General features: G+C 35.5%; 2 protein-coding genes across 5 annotated transcripts; both read right to left on the bottom strand.

The window, feature by feature from the left end:
• Positions 1-1,529: 1,529 nt before the first annotated feature.
• On the bottom strand, positions 1,530-10,925 carry cars2 (cysteinyl-tRNA synthetase 2, mitochondrial). Of its 2 annotated transcripts, XM_056739806.1 has the most exons (15): positions 10,259-10,925; positions 10,136-10,186; positions 9,919-10,036; positions 8,405-8,476; positions 8,220-8,325; positions 8,063-8,143; positions 7,669-7,798; positions 6,745-6,878; positions 6,521-6,588; positions 6,355-6,421; positions 3,344-3,482; positions 3,091-3,214; positions 2,837-2,932; positions 2,175-2,399; positions 1,530-1,919 (listed from the first exon to the last, which is right to left on the bottom strand). In XM_056739806.1, exons 1-15 carry the CDS (start codon positions 10,540-10,542, stop codon positions 1,857-1,859), a joined length of 1,758 nt encoding a protein of 585 aa, XP_056595784.1. In that variant the 5' UTR covers positions 10,543-10,925; the 3' UTR covers positions 1,530-1,856. The 2 variants fall into 2 exon arrangements, with proteins under 2 accessions (XP_056595784.1, XP_056595793.1); XM_056739815.1 differs by lacking the exons at positions 6,355-6,421; positions 6,521-6,588.
• A 546-nt stretch (positions 10,926-11,471) lies between these two features.
• On the bottom strand, positions 11,472-14,177 carry LOC130414125 (CD209 antigen-like protein C). 3 transcript variants are annotated; one of them, XM_056739865.1, is made up of 6 exons: positions 13,906-14,175; positions 13,613-13,752; positions 13,135-13,237; positions 12,795-12,919; positions 12,610-12,716; positions 11,472-12,520 (listed from the first exon to the last, which is right to left on the bottom strand). In XM_056739865.1, exons 1-6 carry the CDS (start codon positions 14,021-14,023, stop codon positions 12,370-12,372), a joined length of 744 nt encoding a protein of 247 aa, XP_056595843.1. In that variant the 5' UTR covers positions 14,024-14,175; the 3' UTR covers positions 11,472-12,369. The 3 variants fall into 3 exon arrangements, with proteins under 3 accessions (XP_056595843.1, XP_056595838.1, XP_056595853.1); XM_056739860.1 differs by having other exon boundaries at positions 13,135-13,752; positions 13,906-14,177; XM_056739875.1 differs by lacking the exon at positions 13,613-13,752 and having other exon boundaries at positions 13,135-13,257; positions 13,906-14,172.
• Between the last annotated feature and the right edge of the window lie 353 nt (positions 14,178-14,530).

The raw sequence follows: 14,530 nt of genomic DNA, 5'->3' as shown, positions 1-14,530 counted from the left end.
TTTTTTTGTTCTTTCATTTAATTTAGATGTGTTTTTTTATCTTGTTTTCCCCTTTTTATTTATTTCATTTATAAATTCATGTAAACAAAAAACGAGTACAATAAAGTGTACAATAAAGTACAATCAAATATTATTATATTACTCGAAGTGTAATCTGCCGGTTGTCCTGCAGGTGTCCTCATAAATCTGTCTTCTTACGATGCACTTGGGGATGTACGATTACTCCAGAGCACTCGTAGATCTACGAAGATTTTCAAGTGCTACTTAAGCTACGATGCTTTTGGGAAACAGACCGTAATATTAAGATCAATCGTACGATCGTTTTTACGATCAACTTTGGCTTACGATGCTTTTGGGAAACGCAGCCCAGGTCAGTCGGTGTTGTGATTCAGAAAATGTATATAGGGCATGAGACACATTGAATACAAGAAAAACAACTAAAGCCATATACCTGTAAAAACAAGAAAAGGGTAAAAAACAACAAAAGACAGACATACAAATGCTCCACACACACAATATGCATACATACTTACACACATTGACATAGACGCACACACGCAAACACACACGCACAGTGAAACACACATGTGAGATAAAGGAGAACCACAGGTCAAATATTAAACGGACTAGAAATTCTTATATGCAATATTAATTATGTCTAATTTCTAAAGCAGCCCCCCGGCCAGGCAAATAGTGCAAAACAATATGCAAACGGTGGCGATATGCAAACTGTTGTAACGGCCGAAAAGTAGGTACTTATTTAAATTCAGTATGTACCGTCACATTATGAAAGTTCGGACGCAGCCTGGCCCTCCGGGACTTAAAAATCTAAAAAGGATCTAAAAAGTTCCTTAACGTTTGCCTTTACAAATACTATCTGATGGTTTTCTGTATTGCCCAAAGTGTGGATAATAAAACAAAGAACAAAAAAGAGATCTCACCTGATATTAAAAGCTGTTCAAACTTTTATTCAAGGTCATGAACATCCATGTAAGCGGTTCATGTAAAGCTACCAGTGATTCCAGTTTAAGCTTAATATTAGCATAAAACAAAGACGAACCCATGACACAAGACCAATGACAGAATACAAATGCTCCACACACACAATATGCATACATACTTACACACATTGACATAGACGCACACACGCAAACACACACGCACAGTGAAACACACATGTGAGATAAAGGAGAACCACAGGTCAAATATTAAACGGACTAGAAATTCTTATATGCAATATTAATTATGTCTAATTTCTAAAGCAGCCCCCCCCGGCCAGGCAAATAGTGCAAAACAATATGCAAACGGTGGCGATATGCAAACTGTTGTAACGGCCAAAAGTAGGTACTTATTTAAATTCAGTATGTACTGTCACAGTATGCAATTTTGTACGCAGCCCGGCCCACCAGGACTTTACCTGGGGATCTAAAAAGTTCCTTAACGTTTGCCTTTACAAATACTATCTGATGGTTTTCTGTATTGCCCAAAGTGTGGATAATAAAACAAAGAACAAAAAAAGAGATCTCACCTGATATTTAAAGCTGTTCAAACTTTTATTCATGGTCATGAACATCCATGTAAGCGGTTCATGTAAAGCTACCAGTGATTCCAGTTTAAGCTTAATATTAGCATAAAACAAAGACGAACCCAGACACAAGACCAATGACAGAATACAAAAAAATCTTGGTATTTTGGGCCAAAAGTCTTAAAACAGCATTTTTTCTTTCGATCAAAGCGTAGTTCCACCTATAACATTATACAATATTTTATTTCTGCAGTGTATAGTATTTACAGTGCAACTAAAAGCATGTGTCCAAGTTCTCGCAATCAGTGTTTGCTCCATTTAAGCAAGAGGTTTAGACTTTTGTATCTCCTCCACTTGTTCTTGTGATTTCCCACGTGGAGTTTGTGCCTCTGTCCTAAATGAATAATAAGGGGGGACAAAAATTCAGATGTTTGTGCATTTCTTAAACGGGAGACAGTTTTGGATGCCTTTATACGTTTGAAAGAATAAGCATTTGAGTGTACATATTTAAATGATCATTTATCTCAGAGTAACATTAAGTTACTTTTGAAAATGTATTTAATTAACTTTTCTTTAAATCAACTTTTAATTAAATCAACATTTAATTTATGTTGAAAATCTCTGCTGCACTTGTTGAAATGAAACATACCTTAATGTGCACTCCAAGAGGTGCTAGATTATTCCGTAGAACATCACAGGCCTTAAGTAGGGGAACTCTATCCGGCCGACAAAGCCTCCTCTGAGTTGCAGTGTTAGAATGGGCGCTATGAAGTTCTTGGTCTTCAACAGACAGAGCAAACTTGCGAACTTCACTCCGAAAATGCACCAACTCTTCCACTAAATTATTCAAAATTCCCGAAGAGTCATGGACTTCCTAAGAGAAACATGAAGGGATTGAATGTGTTTCATGGTATGAAAAAATAAAATATGTTAATCAAACTTCTCAGACTTAATATGAGATATGTTATTGCTTCCGGGCACTCCTTATGGGGATTGGATTTATCACTCTAATGTAACCAACCAATAATTTTCTTTAAATTGTATTAAGCCAAAAAACTGTTGTTTCCTTAAAGAAAGATGATGGATTTTTTGCACAAGGCTGTAATTGATAATCACTGAACTGAGAAATATTTTCACAAAAGCAGAGTCGACAACATGGAATTTAAAAAAACTAAAATTCACAAGCATGACTCTCCTGTGCACGGTTACAGAAAATCAGGTCTTTGCTCATCTCTCTCTGTGTACATTCCATGTAAATGTTATAGTGAGGAAAAGTATGACAAGGGTCAGCTTTTATGTTTCATCTCTCACCGTTAAGTTCAGCAAATCGACCCCAAAAACATCCATGATTTCCCTGACATATGACAACATAGCCCCGAATACAGCAGGACTCCTAGGACCATCACCCTTTAAACACATAGACGGCAAATTTTGTCTGCTGTGTAAAGTTAAACTAGTCTTTAATTCTAATGAAGAGAGTGAATAATAAATATAAACATTTCTGGTATTTAGTTTTACACAATCTATAGAATGTGAGGCCTCAGTGACCTACCCTATCATGTTACCTTAGTGACAGGCTGAAGCTGACAGTTACCATGGTGAATAAGGCTCATAACAGCATCCAAAGCTTTTGGGGTGTCAAAGTCATCAGCAAGAGCGTGCCGAACACTGGCCTGTGTAGCGGACAACCTTGAGCGAAGAACAAAGCAACAGTTTAGTTTTTACTTCAAAACAGTTCAAATAATCAGTTCCCATATTTGCTATATTCAGCCCTTACATTATATACCGGACCCTGTGGATACAGTAAATTGTCTTTACCTCTCCCAGAGAGAACTTTCCTCTACAGACTGGCATTGTAAGTAACCCTTCATGTAGGCTTGTGCACAGTGGCTGAAGGCAGAGATGGTAGACAGGGTGGATCGGGCTTCATTCATGCTAGCATCACTGTATTCGATTCCTGGGGAAGAATAATCGAACTTCAAAATAACTTATTTTTCTTCTTATAAGCAATGGTGTTGTATAATATGGAAAATTAATCCTGCCAAATTTAAATAAATAAATTAAACTATGAAAAGGAAAACCAGATTAACAATTTCATTTTACATAATTTATACAATATGAGCAAAAATGAATTTTTTTTTTTAATTAATTTTCACTAAAATCTCGAGGCAAGACTGCCAGTATGAAAATGGCAAGGCAAATGTGAAAAAGAAATTGCAAAAACATAAAAAAAGGGATATGATCACGCAATAATACTGACACAATTCAAATTAAAATGTTAATGTAAAAAGTTTGATTTTCATTAGGGCTGCCCCAGACTAAAGATTTTCCTAGTCAGCTAGCAGTCCATCAGTTCAGCAATAAGTCGAATAAGTCATTTATGATATTAACATAATAACTTGCGTATATATACATGGAAAAGAATAGTCTAAGGATGGATTCCGGCTGAGAAAATATGTTTTTTTAACACTTCCATATTACAGAGAAATGTTAAATCATAAAAATATAGCGTTTAAATTATAACTGAAGCGCTTAAGACTGCCTTTACATTTAATTAATTTATTAACAAAAATACAGACTGTAACATCAGTTACATGCCAAATAAACTTGTCAACAAAACAACTATGAACATAAAACCCCTTTTTGAATAAAATAAACTGAAAATTTTGTTCTTTTTTAAAGTGGAAAAAATGAAAAAAATAAACAAACCTTAAAAGGCAGCTCTTTAAAAATATTAGTGCAAAATATAAAAAGTATTAATAAAGTAAATAATAAAAGAAGAAAACAGGCCTATGGACCATTCATAAACAACTTTGTGCGAAGCAAGGCAAACAAAATAAATAAAGAGCAAAACACTTAACTGAAAAATTATATTGAAGAGGGAAATTAACGAAAAGGAACGAACGAATAAACGCCGCAAATTCCAAACCTTAGAGTAAATAAGAACAGGCTACAAACAAATACGATTTTGTAAACAACAATGCAAACAAAAAAAGCCAATAAGTTCTTTGATTAAATGGTTTAAAAAATATATATTTGAAACAAAAAGTGGAGCAAATAATTTAACCAAAACAAATACAAATCAAATAGAAGCATTCAAGAAAAATATCTGCGCAAACTGCCATTCAAAGCCGACAGATGAGTCTTGACCAGAAACAACAAATAGAAAAATTTGTCCGAAGTGGATGTGGAGGGGCACTGGATATTATTTTTAATTTTTCTGCCTCCATGTCAACGGTCCCGAATGAAAGTTTGTTTTTGTCGGTAAACTACATTTTATTTAATTCTTCTCTTCTGTATGCTCCTCCTCATAAATGGTCATCAGCATGGATATTTTATCCTGATTTTTCTATTTTGGTGCGGCTCACCCTCCCATGTGCACTGTAGAACCAATGCTGTCATGACCCCTATATTGCGCAGCTTCTGTAGATCAACTTTCTGCCAGATCCAACACTGTGGAGTCTGCACCTTCTCGTTTGTCAGTGTCAAGAAATGATAAGCTCTTAAACTTAGGTCTAAGACAGCAGCTCGCTGGTCGCGAGATTTCCAGTCAATACCTATCTCTTGTCAATTTCTTCTTCGAGTCGATCTTCAGTGCATTTGTGGTCAGGCTGTCATCATCGCGCATCCCCAAATGCCGTATTTATTAACATAGGCACCGTTCTTGTTGAACTTGCGTTGTTTCTTTTGATGTCATACACTGACCAAGCTGGACTGCGCAGTGAATTTTTAACGCGCGTACTGATGTCAGGCGAGTTTTTTTTTGTGACTTATCGACCAAAGAAAACGTATTCGACCAAGCCTCCTTCACATCGACTAGTGTTTAGTCGACAATTTGGGGGCAGTCCTAGCACTTATGTTTAATGAAATTGTTAATCTGGTTTTCATTTTCAGTGAGTGCGATTACATGCACAAAATAAACGGATATATATATATCAAAAATCATCTTATATTAAACCTGGTTTCACATGTTTACATGCATAGTCTGCTTAGTAGGGATGGGTATCATTAAGATTTTATCGATATTGATACCGATGTAAATATAAGTACTATTTTACTTCAATTTACTAAAGTAATTAAATATGCTCCATGGGCGAATTATTAAAAACAATGTTATAACTTTTTATTTTGACGGGTTATTGCAAAAGGGTGTTTGACGGAAGCTTCCTCGTTGTGAAACGCGGACGTTGAAAGCTCCAGAAATGCAACCATGCCACTCTTTTACTCATAAACAAACAAAAAAAGCAGATTACAAATACGCCGCATAAATATAGGTATCGAAAAAAGTTGGTACCCATCCTTACTGTTAAGTAATTAAAAAAATGCAGCGGGAAAATGATCAGAAGCTGAATTTTTATATCTCTTCTCATGTCTGCAGTACATGCATATGCAACAATAGTTCTTCATTTTGACGTTTCTACATCAACTGAATGATTTGAGAGTGGACTTTTATACGTTATCTTACAATAACTTCCGTTTGGGACTTTACTACTGCTCTTTCAGACATGCGCACATAAACAAAACTGAAAGAAAACCGGTAAAGGTGTTAACATGCAGTACAAATTCAGAGTAATGGGCAAAAAACAACCTCTGCCGATCGGGTTTTTGCTCAAGTCGTTTATGACCTTTCCCCGATAAAAGAAAACCGTTTTACGCATTTACATGACCTTCCAAATATCAACATAATCGGCATAAGACTGTGCATGTAAACACGCTCATTGTTTAATTTATTTATTTAAATTTGGAATGATTTACCTTCCGTAGTATAACACACAACATAAGAAATGAGAAATAAAATAAGAAATAATGACATTGCATATTGCATATACCTGATCTGTATTTGGTCAGAAGGCAAAAAAGCCTAAACTCATTGGCAGTGTAGGAGACCAGAAAATCCTACAAAATGTAACGAAGAGAGTTGCAGCAGGGTTAAAATATGTTACAAAATAAAAAAGTTTTCAGTTTTAACTACATCTTTTTTTATTTTTATGTTACCTTTATAGTTATATAATTCTTCAAGGATTTTGACATCTTCTCGGCACTTCCTTTCAAGTGAAGGTGCCCTTGAAAACAAACATTTTTATAGTTTTCTTTTTCAAAGGTATCATTAAACCATTACAAAATGTAATAATACATGTAATAACGCTCTCATTCATTCTATTCATACTAAACCAAATAAACTTCCTATAATATCTTAGACTGAAGACTGAGGTGATTACCTGAGTGCAGGAAGTAGTTTCCCCACTGTTCACACTGATGATACGCCTCTGACTGAGCAATCTCATTCTCATGATGAGGAAAGGCGAGGTCGATGCCTCCCGAGTGGATGTCCAACTGACTCCCAAATACCGAACTACATTTGAGATAAGAAAACAGTTTGTGTGATTAATGGGGTAAGATTGTGATCCTATTTGACATGCATATTTCTGTTGCATTGTAAAAAGGTCTATAAAATTCCTCTATGCCTAGAGAATCACCCTATGTCTAATAACTGTATGCCTAAAAAATAAAAACGAGGGACTGACTACACTTCTAAATAAAGTGAACTTGGATTATGTGACAATGGATCTGAGCGCTTTCACGATAAACCGACGATAAATATCACGTGACTTATGCACAGCTTTTGAGTGAAGTACGGAAAATGCTGCTGCATCCGAATGACAGAAGGCGCTCTCGAGCGGAAACTCCAAATACGTACTCCAGAAGAAGTCCAACACGTTCTAGAATCTAGAAAATGCCTATTGACATCTTTTTATCACTGTTACTCAAGCCTCATCAGATATTTTTATGATAATAAAGTATATTTATAATGATCATGTTTGACGGGTGTTGCTTTTTGAAATGCTTATTATAAGCAACTCAAACTGCTTTTAGATCGAGTAGCATATCCTACAGATCCCAGAGCCGTGCTTCACGGACAAGCTACGCATTCAAAAAAATATCAACACATTTCGCAGCCAGCTCAATTTCCATTGGGATTAGTTTTATCTTGGTTAATTATTGTGCAGCCCTAATGGGTTTCCATACAAAACGAATGCTTACACATAGTAAATGTACAATTCACAAAATTAAAAAAAGACAACAGAAAAAGCAAAGCAAATATGGACAGTGGGAGAGAGATCTTGCTAGAACAGAGTAAATACCTAGCAATTGTAGAACATTCAATGTGCCACCCAGGTCTTCCTTTTCCCCAAGGTGACTCCCAGTAAGGTTCATGAGGTTTAGATGCTTTCCACAAGGCAAAGTCCCTTGCTTCATTTTTATCCTGCATCCCTTAAATAAAAGTAAATTCATTTTTTTTGTTAAATATCTTAAAAAGTAGACATGTTCATTATATGCATTTAAAAAAACAGAACTAAACAATTAAATTATTGACGAAAGTGTTTTGTGATTCAATTATAATGCATATTACATGCAGTGCATATTAACTATACAATAACAAAACAGATCCTCACTTTACTGACATATACTTTATATTGTCTTTATTTAGTATTAGAATTGTAGACAAGGATCTTCAGAGATGATAAGGCACGATACCTGGCTCTCCAACAGCGCCTCCAAGGTTCACAAGCTTGCCATAACGGTTACCAATGGACTTTGTGTCAAAGTAGACATTCCCTGTATCAACATATGTTCAATGTTCAATTTTGTTGTCCCATATTCAAAATTGAAAGATTTGAAAAAAGATAAGCACCTTGACTTGTGACATAGGCGTGTCCATTCCCAATAATGCGCTCTATGAAAGTCACTATCAAAGATATGTTTTCGGTCACTCTCATGTAAACAGCTGGAGGAAGAACCTGGAAAGCACATCTAACAAAAATTAGTAAACGTATTAGAATTTTAGACACAATATACCCTGAAATTATTTCGATTTACCCGCAGAGCCTCCATGTCCTTCTTAAACTCTTCCTCATGCATTCTTGCAAGGACAGTGGGTGACATATTTTCCTGTGAAAGATATGACACAAGAGATACTTACATTAGGGATGGGGAGTCAACTCCAAAGGAGTCGATTCCTAGACTCTTAATGTCCCTAAAGTCAGAATAGACTCAAAGACAGGAATCGACTGTAGCTGATCACATTAATTTCTCAAATTCTCAAACTTCCCTATACTTCGTCTGTCCGTCTTCAAGCTTTTATTTATCTAAACAACTGTTGTAAGACTTTGTAAGTTGCTTTAAATGAAAGCGTTGCACAATGCGAGTCTGTGTGCATAACTGGACAAAAATCTAAATCAAGTTTGAGGAAACAAATTGTAAAGCGTTTCATCAAGCTTAAAAAAGTAAAAATCTGCAACAGCCAGGAAGTCACAAATCATATATTAAGTTCTTGTTGCTGGGTTATTATAGCATATTTGTTGGATTTTAAATGACATAATGATCATTTTAAATACTTTTGTTAAATGCCCAACACAGAAAAAGCAATGAGTTACATTAAGAAAAATAACACAAGGCAGGCTCATAGCTTTTTTTTAAATGTGTTGAACTTAGCCTAGGGTGAATATATAAACTCTTAAAAGAAAATGAATAAATATATTTGTAGGCTTGTTTAGCACACATTTACGAGGCCTCAATTCAAAACAATTAAACGTGGTGTCTTTAAGTACAAAACATATCATATCATTTGTGTAACTGTAACTCTACAAAATTGATGCAATAAAAAAATTATTAAAATTATAAAGGAAACGAAATGTCTTAGCTTTACCATAAGTCTACAGCTACAGTTAAGACCTGGGATAGTCATGTCCTTGCACTGTGTGCACTTGGAAAACCACATCGGTTCAGGACCAGAAAGGAGTAACTGGTCTGACAGCACAAAAAAACGCTCTGTGATGGTGTTCATTGCACAAATGCAAAAGCTTGATTGCCAGCCCAAGGTTCCCAAGCAGATGTTCATTCATTTATTTTATATTCATTATCCTGAGCCCGTTTTGAATGACATCAAAAGGAGTCGAAGTGTCGATTTCATAGACTCCAAAAGTGGGAGTTGTGAATCGCAGTCGACTCCAAAATAACAGGAAACGAACACCCCTAACTTACATTATTCCACAAATTTTAAGAAGCTTGTGTACAAAACTTGCGTAATTGCAGTTTATAACCAAACAGCTTAAAGAGAACCCCACATTAGTAACATATTATTTGTGTACAGTATCTTCTGTGGAACAGAAAATAAGATATTTTGAAAAATGTTGTAGGTTTTGTGTCCAAATACAATGGAAGTCAATGTAGACCAATGTTGTTTGGTTACCAACGTTCTTCAAAATACCTTCTTTTATGTTCTACAGAAAAATATGAGTCAAACAGGTTTACCAGTGACTTCAGTGTGAGCAAATGAGGAAAGCAATTTCATATTGGTGTGAACTACTTCTTTAATATCAGCTGACTTCTACCTCAAGGCTTCTCTGTATGATTTTATCATCAATATCAGTGATGACCATGGCGTGGATAACGTTAACGGCAAAAAATCTGGATAAAATCCTTTGAAGAATGTCAAATCTGACATATGAACTACAAAAAAAAGAGAAAAATTATTCACAGCTTATCAAAAACACGTTAAACAAGCTTGCCTTTTTTCAACATTGATGGATTGCAGGCAGACAAACTTACCAAGCATGACCGAGATGCGCGTGATCATAAACGGTGGGTCCACAGCTATACCTAAATAAAAAACATGTTTTTAATATAACTGCAAAACTCGCTATTATCGCGAGCGGTAACTGCGTGTCTTACCAGGTTGCAATTCGTTCTCGTGCCAAAACCAAAGTCTCTTTCTGTTTGGTAAGACTGTTGTACATCTTTATACCGGTGTCATAGCCCACTGGTTTGTGCCACTTCTTTTCCACAGGGTTGTACAAATTGCGGCTTGACACCAAGCACGTTTTTGGGATTTCATTTATGATCCCATGCCTGATTCTGAAGCCTGTTTTGACTAAACTTGTATTTGTAGTGAATATTTTAAAAAAACCCATATTTATTCTAAAGTCGCTGGTGGTTACACAAGTCCGAAGATGCATGTATGACACGAACGTTACGATATGTCAACGTTTACTACATTTTTGGATTGGTGGCATATGATTGATCTGCATAGGGAGATTCGAACAGGTGTTTATATCCTATCTTTCTCGACGTGTCTACATAGCCTGTTTAATTGTTGTATCCATCGAAAAGCAGACTCGTCCACTGGTGGCAAACTTCAGCTCAAGGACATCGAACTGTATCACGTGCCCCCACAGTATCCGGTCGCTCTAAGATGTACGGAAATACTCTCTCTTATAGAAATTAAAATGTTCTATTATTTAGTTTTATCCGCTTTCAACCGATCGAGATATCCACGGAGATACACAAATGTCAACACAGAGATTCTTTTAGTAAGAGCCTTTTGCTTTGTTTTCCTCTTCACAGCGGTTGACAGACAGGTAGTGGTACACATCCGCCATCTACTGGCATGGAGTATAAAGCCGAATTCAACTTAATGTCAAGTATGCTTATGCACACAGCATTTGTTCTTGGTAACAGAAGCTTTCAGAGCACAGAAGACACAATCGGACAGACACCAATAGAATGAACGTCTAAGTCTCCAGTTCACAGACAATTGTAAAGCAGTGGCCCTTTCTTTCGTTCTCTATGGACCCTCAAATTCTGTCCCCCAGCTATTTTTCTGATCTACAAAACGTGAAAAAAATTAAATACTTGATCATGGAAAATGTAGTTCATTGAAACACTGATGTTATAGGCCTAAAGAATATAATTGCCATCACCTTGGCACAATGGTGTGGTTAGCTCAGTGTTTCCATACTGAATAAAAGGTTTACAGAACTTTTACAGAAGGTTATACCACTTTTGTCAGTATTTACTTATTTTACTTGTACAGAAAGAGAAAAAACAGAGTGCACTTAAAAAGTGCTCCTCATGCAATGTGGCATAATTATAGGACCAAACATGATTCAAGTTTTTCTGAAATAACTCTTTATTGCTTGCATGGGAAAACAATGGTCAACAACAAGATGACATGATTTTTGCAATAGTCAGTCAATTGCATAATGACTATAAACAATCAAAGATTGAAAAGTTTGTAAAAGTTAATCTTGTGTGAATACCATATTCATAAACATTATAATAATTCATTGTTTTAATAGGATCTGATAAATACAATAATCCAACTATTAATCATGCAAATTTTATACACATTTATATAACATTAAGAGTTAGATGGTATAGAAAGTATGCACAGTTTAGTGCGTAGCAAAACTGTATGCAAGCACAGGGACATACTAACGCAAAACGGAAGTGGCCGCTGTTGCCTAGACAACACTGTGAGCATGAACTGTGATGAACATCAAAATACATATCTTCTTTGTATTTTTAGTATTTATTCACTCATTATTTCATATGTAATGTTTACTGTTTACTTACATTCAGCCTATTAAATTAGCGAAGCCTCTTTTATTTAATTTCATTAATGCAGCGGGAAGCCATAGATTCACACTTCGGATTTTCACTGGAACAGTAGACCACCCTGGTACTTTGATAAATACTCATTTCAGCAAACTGTGATTTGGGACATACTAATTCTATTTTCGAATACTATTTCGGATGGATAGTATGCAGATTGGGACACAGCAATTGGCAAATTGTCCATCACTCCTCTCACACATCAACAGTCTCCACGGAGAAGCTTCATCATTTTTCAGTTATTAAGCTGTTGTTAAACTGTATCAACATTCAGAAATTAGTTAATGCTAGTTGTGTTGTTCAGTATTTACTGTAAACCACACTAAAAAGTGTATAAAAGTTATTGTAATTGCATAATACAATTAAATAATTTATAAACTTCACTAAATTCATGCCAGACTTTTTTCACAAATCACATAGGAAAGATAGTTGCATTGACTGTCATTCCAGCTCTCCAGCACAGCTTTTCCAAAAACAATAACACCACAGTCATCAGTTCCATTCCTACCGCCGTTGTTAGGCTGTCCTTTCATCCAATAACTGAAACAACACAAATGAAATTATTCAAACCACATTTAATTCAAATGACTGATGTCAGAGTCACTAACCTGCACACCCTAGTTTCATACCTTGTGGTCAATCCTTTGCCATCCACCCATTTCCAGACCCCTTCATTCACTGTGTCAGTGAGTCCAAGCCAAGCTCCCAGGTTACTTATCAAGCCGTGAACAAAAATCTGAAAGATAATTTTGCATGTATCAGGAGGAACTACAGTTTTCTTTATTGTTGCATTCTTGTCAAGATTCACAAATACCATTTCCTCTTTGCTGTTTATGACTACCAGATCTGCTTCACTCTTTATGCAATGCTGTCTGCCAACTCTCCAGTTCATCTTCACAGTAGAGATGGAGTACGTGCTAGACTTGAAGTACTTCCATCCTGCATGTTAACGAACAGAACTTTATCTTATCAAAAACATAATAACATCTCTGATACATTTAGATGTGCTTATTCTGACAAACATGAGCTAGTGCTAATGTTTCAGCTGGTTAAAACTATATGGATCTAATATAAATATTAGCATAATTATTAATATTAATTTATATCTGTCAATCAATACAAGGAACCAATGTCATAATCTGAGATGTGCTTACCAAAATGAGACAGTGCTTTCTGAAGTCCACCTTTCTCCAACTGTAGCTTTTCTCTCTCTTTGGTCAGCATATCTCTTTCTTCAGATAGGTGACTGTTAACTGTCTGTAACCAATTTTTCTCATCTGTAACGTTGTTACACCAATATTGTATTTGGTCTCTGTGCTCAGCCATGGCCTTATATCTACTTTCTGATTGATCTTTTTCTGTGGTCAGGTTGTTACTAAATATCCGCAACTTGTCTTTATCTTTGACCAGATTACTGATAAGTGATTGGAGCTGATTTTTTCCTTCAGTTATGTTGACAGTTATGTTCTGTAATAGATCTCTCTCTTCAACACAACTGCTGTAGCTAACCTGAATTAAACGGTAATTGTTTTCCAACTGCTCATTCTCCAAGCTAAGATTGTTCAACCTGACTAGGTGCTGATCTGTGGCAAGAGCATTAGATAGAAGATATTCAGTTCTTTCGTCACTCACGTAGTTATAATTGGTTTGTATGCGTTTGTATTCAACATAAAGCATAATGATAGCTGCCAGCAGTACTACACACAACAGTCCAAGAAACTGTGCAGCCACTCTGTAGCATCTGTAGCGTCTGTTCCAAGTTATTTTACAACCTTAGAAAAAGTGTAACATGAGTGAATTTGAGGTTTTACAAGAAGACCATTTAACAAATGTGCTCAAGAAATTAAAAATACTGTACAATTATAAACATCTTCAAATCAATGTAACTAAAATAAGAGTCGACCATAAACATTGAAGTATGTTACCTTTGTGCAGTTTGTCACTGTTTTTGTTAGTCATGACATCTTCACATGAAGTTCCAAACTCAATTATACTTTTCCTATCCTCACAAACAGAGAACTTTGCCAGGGTAATCTCAGACATATTCAGTCTTCACTACAAACTGATCTGAAGTTATTTGTTCTTATTGTACACTATGTCATTCAGCTTTAAACGCTCAACTGAAGTAAACTAATGGGCCTTACTTTTTATAAGGTTGTGCTAGAGAAAAGGACAATGACGTAGGACACATGGGTTCATTAACCTGGTTCCATGTTCTAAATCAGGCCTACTATATACATTACATCCACATTTTATAAGTAGATAACTTCGCACTGTACTATGTATTTATAAGTTATTTAAACAACCCCTATGAACTAAACAGATCTAAAAAGTAATTTGTTAATAATTGACTAATGCGCTTAGATAAATCTTAAATGACATATTTCAACAATTTTACCCATTTTATTTGCACTTATACTGAACATTCTCTACGCTTTTAATGATATTTCATTGTTGTTAAATATTTTAATTACTTTCTATTGAGCTAAACAAGATTATGTTTTATCACTGTCAGTTTACACTTGCAAGGAAGGGGTTTTCAAAGTTATT

This window comes from Triplophysa dalaica, chromosome 2 (assembly GCF_015846415.1).
Source record: "Triplophysa dalaica isolate WHDGS20190420 chromosome 2, ASM1584641v1, whole genome shotgun sequence".
Classification (NCBI taxonomy): domain Eukaryota; kingdom Metazoa; phylum Chordata; class Actinopteri; order Cypriniformes; family Nemacheilidae; genus Triplophysa; species Triplophysa dalaica.
This window is presented reverse-complemented; position numbering and strand designations above follow the sequence as displayed.